Below are 5,351 nucleotides of genomic sequence, written 5' to 3'. Positions count from 1 at the left end.
TGCTCTCTCGATTTCATGACCCCATAACGGAGTGTAAAATATGAAAGGTCGCACTGCGCCGCAAAATAAACAGAGCATGAAATATTGCTTGTTGTTGTGGTTCGAGGACTCGCTCACACCACTCGCAGCTCTGCCAGAATAAATGTCGCACTTATCATTCACTGTAAAAGCCAATTAACATGCAACGGCAACAAATTTGCCTTCTGCTCCTGTGTGAGCGCGTCTCGCGCTCAGTGTGGCCAGCAGCTGGCAGCGATGCGAACGCATGCGACGGTCAAAGGCTTCTGCCTGTGCCACATACTCTGCGTGTGGCGAGTCATCGGTCGGCTGGGCATCTATCTGGGCTTCTACAATCTGACCTGGACGAAGGAGGCGCGGTTCGTGCGGGGCGAGCTGTTCTATGTGCAGATGATGACCCTGATGTACATGATCAGCTCGCTGGGCTATCTGTGGCTCAGCCAGGGCTGGGTGTACGACGGGCTGCTGTTCCTGGTCTTCGTGCCGCTCTACGTCTACTTTGTGGTGCTGCGCCAGCATCTCGTCTCGCTCCTGAACGCCTGCAGCCAAACGCATGGCACACTGCACCGTGTCCTGGGCACCTGGATGTGCGTGCCCCTCTGGCGGGAGTGCGGCCTCACCCTGATGCTGTCCGCCGAGGTGCTGGGGCTGTTCGTCTGGCAGTTCCACGTGTACTACAACTACCAGGCCTGCTTCATAGCTGGCACCTCGCTCATCTACTACATGCACCTGCTCTTCCTGGGCAACTATCTCATCTGGCTGGCCAGCATCTACCGGGCGCTGAACACATTTCTGCAGCAGCACATGCGGAGCTCCCGCCTGGGCATCCTGCGCACCGTGCTGCGCGAGCAGGTGAGCCTCTGGTGCCTGCATTGGCGCATCATGCGCTACCTGGCATTGCATCTGCTTAGCTTCTTGGGCTTGATTGCGTACCGCTTCGGCAAGCTGCTGCCCGACTGGCGAGCCTCCGACCAGCTGAATATGGATCGCATATTGGCGTCCCATCTGCTGCTGCTGCTGCTCACATTTCTGACACTGATGCTCTGCTCCTACGACGTGCAGCTCCAGCACTGGCAGTTCCACGACAACTATCGGCGCATGGAAGATCGCCTGGAGTACTTCAAGCTGCGCTCCTGGTGCCTGCTGCGCAACCAGACGCTGCCCATGCCCTTCGGCCTGCCCATACAGCGGATCTGCATCAAGCCACAGCACAAGCGGGACATCATCAGCATGCTGGTCTGTTCCTGCCCAGATCTCTGTACCTCTTGGCTTCATCTAATTCTCTTTTTGCAGTTTTTCAGCAATTTGCCTGTGACGCAGCTGCGTCGCTGTGTCCCTCTGCCCCTGGCCATCGTGGGCGTCGGCGCCAAACATCTACAATTGACGCTGCCCATCCTGCTGCGCACCTTCGTCCGAGTGGGCTGCCAGTTTCTGCTCTGCCTCTACCTCTACTCGCGCCAGCACCCGGCAATGCAAATTAACTTCTACGACAGCTATACGAAGGGCAATTTCGATATAAATGTGACCAACACAATTAGCCAGATCTATCGCAGCTATCAGCTTGATGAGATCGAGTGAGCTGCGCGACAATGTGTGGCCATCAATCAACTGAAGCCCTCAATAAATGAATGAATGCTTTCAATTACCTTCGCCTCAGTTCTCTAACAGCATGTGGCGCCTCAACTTGCTCTATGGCCTGCTTAGGCTGCAGTGTGTGGCTCTCGATGGTGTCGGGCTCTTGAAGCTAAGGTTCGATAGAGCTCGTCAGCGCTATCGCCAGAGGCGTGGCTTCTGGACCTCGTTTCTAGCACATTTCCCGTGCTTCCTGCTGATCTTCATTAACTTTGTGCAGTTCATCTTGCGCTTCGGGGAGAAGGCCGCTGATAAGGATGTGCCCAATGCACGCGTCGCGCTTAAGGCCATGGGCTTCTTCAGTCAGTTCACCCAGAACCTGGCCTATGTGTGGATACTAATCGTGTATTTGTATTGGCGAGTGCACCTCTGGCACATGATAGATCAAGCCCAACTGGCAACTAGGCATCTGAAGCGTCTGCTTCGAGAGCGCTTCGTGCTGGAGTGCTCCTGGCTGCTCCTGTTGCTGGGCATTTGCCAGCTATTCCTGTTCCTGCTGATCAGCTTGAAGTTGGTCCTGCTGGAATTGCTACACTATGGCAACTATGTGATGGGCGCACTCCACTTGGTCTTCATGCTGCTGCTCTCCCTGCAGCTCTTTCGGCACCTACTGCACACTGGCATGCTGCAGTCGCTGAATCAGCTGCTCAAGCAGCTGCAGCTGCCCAACGAGCTCAAGCTGCTGCGGCAAGTGCTGCACGTTTATCCTCTGCTGCAGCGCATACAACACTTGGCTGCCTTCTACTTCAGCTTGGTATTCTGTTGGCTCTTCCTCGAGCTTTCCCTCAAGTGTGGTGCCTATGTGAGCGAACTCAGCTCCGAGAAGAACCTGTTGTTGCAGCCTCGCGTACAAATCGAGCAGTATAAAGCAAATCGACTGAGCATGTCCTTTGCAGCCGTGGAGATGGCTTGACCATTTAGCATGCTGCTGCTGCTGCTCTGCGCTGCAAAGCTGCAGCAGCGAGAGCAGACGAAACTTATCAACAACATCTGGAGCATTAAGTTGCCCAGCAGCAAACAGGAAGCGCTTCCAGGAAGTGCCAGGCCAAAGAAGGACATCATCAGCTTCTTGGTAAGCAGAGATATCTTGAGATATCAAACTATTCAATATATATGCAACTCCTTTACAGCTCCGTACACGCCTGCCCTTGGTCGACTATCGTCCGCATTCTATCAGCTTTCTGGCCTGCAGACCAAAGACGAACGCCGCTGTGATTAGGTTTGCTGGCATTGCAGGCGGCTGCAAAATGCTGCTGCAGGTGGTGCTCTGCACCACCGTCGTTGACTATCTGCAGCGAATGGAGCTGGATAGACTGCAGAGCTGAGGGCTTAAGCCTCTAGCATTTCAGTCATCATTTGAGTTGAGCTACAATAAACTGTGAAAGATTTGCAATAATCGAATTAGAAAAGATTTAATTTCTTGTATTTCTTTACATTAAATATTATAATATAACAATTTATTGTGAATAGTAAACTATAAAGACTATAAATTAACTACTGAACTTGCAGTTTCCTGCAGTTTTAAATAAAAAGGAGGAAAAAATCGCATGACCAAATGAATTCTTCAAATGAAAGAGCGAACTGCAAGCTACCTGGCTCACACTCCCTCTCTCTCTGTCTCTCTCTCACTCTTCCTTTCTTCCTCTCCCTCTCTCTTTCTCTCTGTACACATTGCAAATCAATTTCAATAATAGCCATATGAAAGGCCATTTCGATATTAATGTTATGCAGACAATTAGCCAAGTCCATTGCTGGCATTCCTTGATGGCTTTGAGTGAGCCATCAATCAGCTGAGCGCAATAATTGAATTCGGCTGCCATTATGTAGTCCCGTTTCAGTTTAGCAACAGCATGTGGCGCTTCAACTTGCTTTTTATCCTGCTGAAGGCGCAGTGTCTGCTCCTGGATGGCGTTGGGCTCCTGAAGTTGAGCTTCGACAGAGCGCATCAGCGCTATCGCCTGAGACGTGGCTGCTGTTCCTCCTTTCTCACGCCTTTGCCGTGCATACTGCTGATTCTCCTCAACATTATACAGTTCCTCTTGCGCTGCGAGACGGAGCACAACAATGCGACCTACAATGAAATTGTGCCCGATACGCGGCCGGAGCTGGACGTGGTGGATTTCTTCATGCTCTTCGCACGAAATCTCGTCTATGTGTGGATGCTGATTATGTTTTTGTCCGGCAGGCTGCAGCTCTGGTATATGGTAGATCAAGCTCAGCTGGTCTATAAGCATCTGGAGTCTGTGCTGCGCGAGCGACTCCAGCTCAAGTGCTCCTGGCTGCTCTTATTTCTGGGCATTTTTCAGCTCCTGCTGCTGCTCGTGCTGAGCTTCAACCTGCTCTGCTTCAACTTCCCACAGGCATTTGACGAAAGTTTCGTCAACTATGGGATGTGCGCCATGAATCTGCTGCTGGTGCTCCTGCTGACCGTATACCTCTATCAGCTGCTGCTGCACACGGCGATGCTGCAGTCGCTGAACCAGTTACTCAAGCAGTTGCAGTTGCAGCAGCCCAATGAGCTCAACCTGCTGCGTCAAGTGCTCCATGTTTGTCCTCTGCTCAAGCGCATTCAGCACTTGGCTGCCTTCTACTTTCGATTGGTTTTCTGTTGGCTCTTCTACCTGCTTTGCCTCAAGTGTGGTGCTTATGTAAGTGAGTTCCGCTACGAGGAGGACGTGATCCTGTCGCGGCACAAGTCCATCGACGCTCTGGAGGAGGAAGCGGAGTGGCTGGGTGAAGAAACCATACCACAAACCCGGGACCAGGCACTGATTCTCGCAGCCTTCGAGCTCACTGGGATACTCACTATGACGCTGCCGCTGCTCTGCGCTGCAAAGCTGCAGCAGCGAGAGCAGAATAAGCTTATCAGCAACATCTGGAAGATTGAGCTGCCCAGCAGCAAGCAGCAGGTATCTCCCAGGTCATTCAGTGAGCGCAGAGACTGCAAGGACATCATCGGTTTCCTAGTGAGCATTGTTGTTGATAGCATTATTATTCTCTATGTCCATGCATCCCTCCCTTACAGCTCAGCACACGCCTGCCCTTGGTCGACTATCGTGCGCATTCCGTCAGCATTTTGGCCTGGAAGTCAAAGGCGAATACCGCTGTGATTACGTTTGCTGGCATCGCAAGCGGCTGCAAAATGCTGCTGCAGGTGGTGATCTGCACCACCGTCGTTGACTATCTGCAGCAAGTGGAGCTGGATCGCCTGCAGAGCCGCAGCTAGGTCAAAGGGTCAACCCGTTCAGCATTCAGCGGCGCCACAATAAACTGTGCAAATTGAACAATAATTAAATTAGCATATCAATTATTCAAATGACAGCCGCAAAAAGAGCTGCATGCTGTGTCTTTAGCCTGTACGCAGCACAATTACATAATGAACAGCAGCTTCATTTTAACGACCTGACCCGAGGGCCAGCCCGGATGGCCAGCAAAAAACTCTCTCCACATAAATTTACAAGAAAGGTAGACAACAACAACAACAACAAGCAACAAAAAATAAAGGACGAAGGCTTTCAACTTGAAACTTTTGCCATTATAAAGATAAAGTGAAAGAAGAAACAAGTTGTTGTTGTTGTCGCTGGGTTGTTGCCTGAAATTTACCTTTTTTTTTGCTGTTGCTGTTGTTGTTGTTGTTGCTGTTGATGCTGCTTACTTGCTGTGTGGTAATTTATGCACAAACCTGATTGAATTTGCGCTCG

The 5,351-nt window shown here is 51.3% G+C and overlaps 3 protein-coding genes across 3 annotated transcripts; all 3 read left to right on the top strand.

Moving 5' to 3' along the window:
• The first annotated feature begins 252 nt into the window (after positions 1-252).
• On the top strand, positions 253-1,596 carry LOC26527411. The gene is made up of 2 exons (XM_015162288.2): positions 253-1,254; positions 1,312-1,596. Exons 1-2 carry the CDS (start codon positions 256-258, stop codon positions 1,594-1,596), a joined length of 1,284 nt encoding a protein of 427 aa, XP_015017774.1. The 5' UTR covers positions 253-255.
• A 91-nt stretch (positions 1,597-1,687) lies between these two features.
• Positions 1,688-2,563, top strand: LOC6582111. The gene has a single exon (XM_032731020.1). It carries the CDS (start codon positions 1,688-1,690, stop codon positions 2,561-2,563), a length of 876 nt encoding a protein of 291 aa, XP_032586911.1.
• A 605-nt stretch (positions 2,564-3,168) lies between these two features.
• On the top strand, positions 3,169-4,915 carry LOC6582110. The gene is made up of 2 exons (XM_044010233.1): positions 3,169-4,729; positions 4,783-4,915. The coding sequence occupies exons 1-2, from the start codon at positions 3,501-3,503 to the stop codon at positions 4,874-4,876; spliced, it is 1,323 nt and encodes a 440-aa protein (XP_043866168.1). The 5' UTR covers positions 3,169-3,500; the 3' UTR covers positions 4,877-4,915.
• The last annotated feature ends 436 nt before the right edge of the window (positions 4,916-5,351 follow it).

This window comes from Drosophila mojavensis, unplaced genomic scaffold (assembly GCF_018153725.1).
Source record: "Drosophila mojavensis isolate 15081-1352.22 unplaced genomic scaffold, ASM1815372v1 contig_74, whole genome shotgun sequence".
Classification (NCBI taxonomy): domain Eukaryota; kingdom Metazoa; phylum Arthropoda; class Insecta; order Diptera; family Drosophilidae; genus Drosophila; species Drosophila mojavensis.
Note: the sequence above shows the minus strand (reverse complement) of the source record. Positions and strands in the feature narration are given on the sequence as shown.

Bases quoted from the DNA above. Each gene is read 5' to 3' on its own strand.
- LOC6582111 (XM_032731020.1), top strand. From the start codon at position 1,688: ATGTGGCGCCTCAACTTGCTCTATGGCCTGCTTAGGCTGCAGTGTGTG.
- LOC26527411 (XM_015162288.2), top strand. From the start codon at position 256: ATGCGAACGCATGCGACGGTCAAAGGCTTCTGCCTGTGCCACATACTC. The intron at 1,255-1,311 runs GTCTGTTCCTGC...CTCTTTTTGCAG, and splicing joins GGGACATCATCAGCATGCTG to TTTTTCAGCAATTTGCCTGT.
- LOC6582110 (XM_044010233.1), top strand. From the start codon at position 3,501: ATGTGGCGCTTCAACTTGCTTTTTATCCTGCTGAAGGCGCAGTGTCTG. The intron at 4,730-4,782 runs GCCTGGAAGTCA...TGGCATCGCAAG, and splicing joins CGCATTCCGTCAGCATTTTG to CGGCTGCAAAATGCTGCTGC.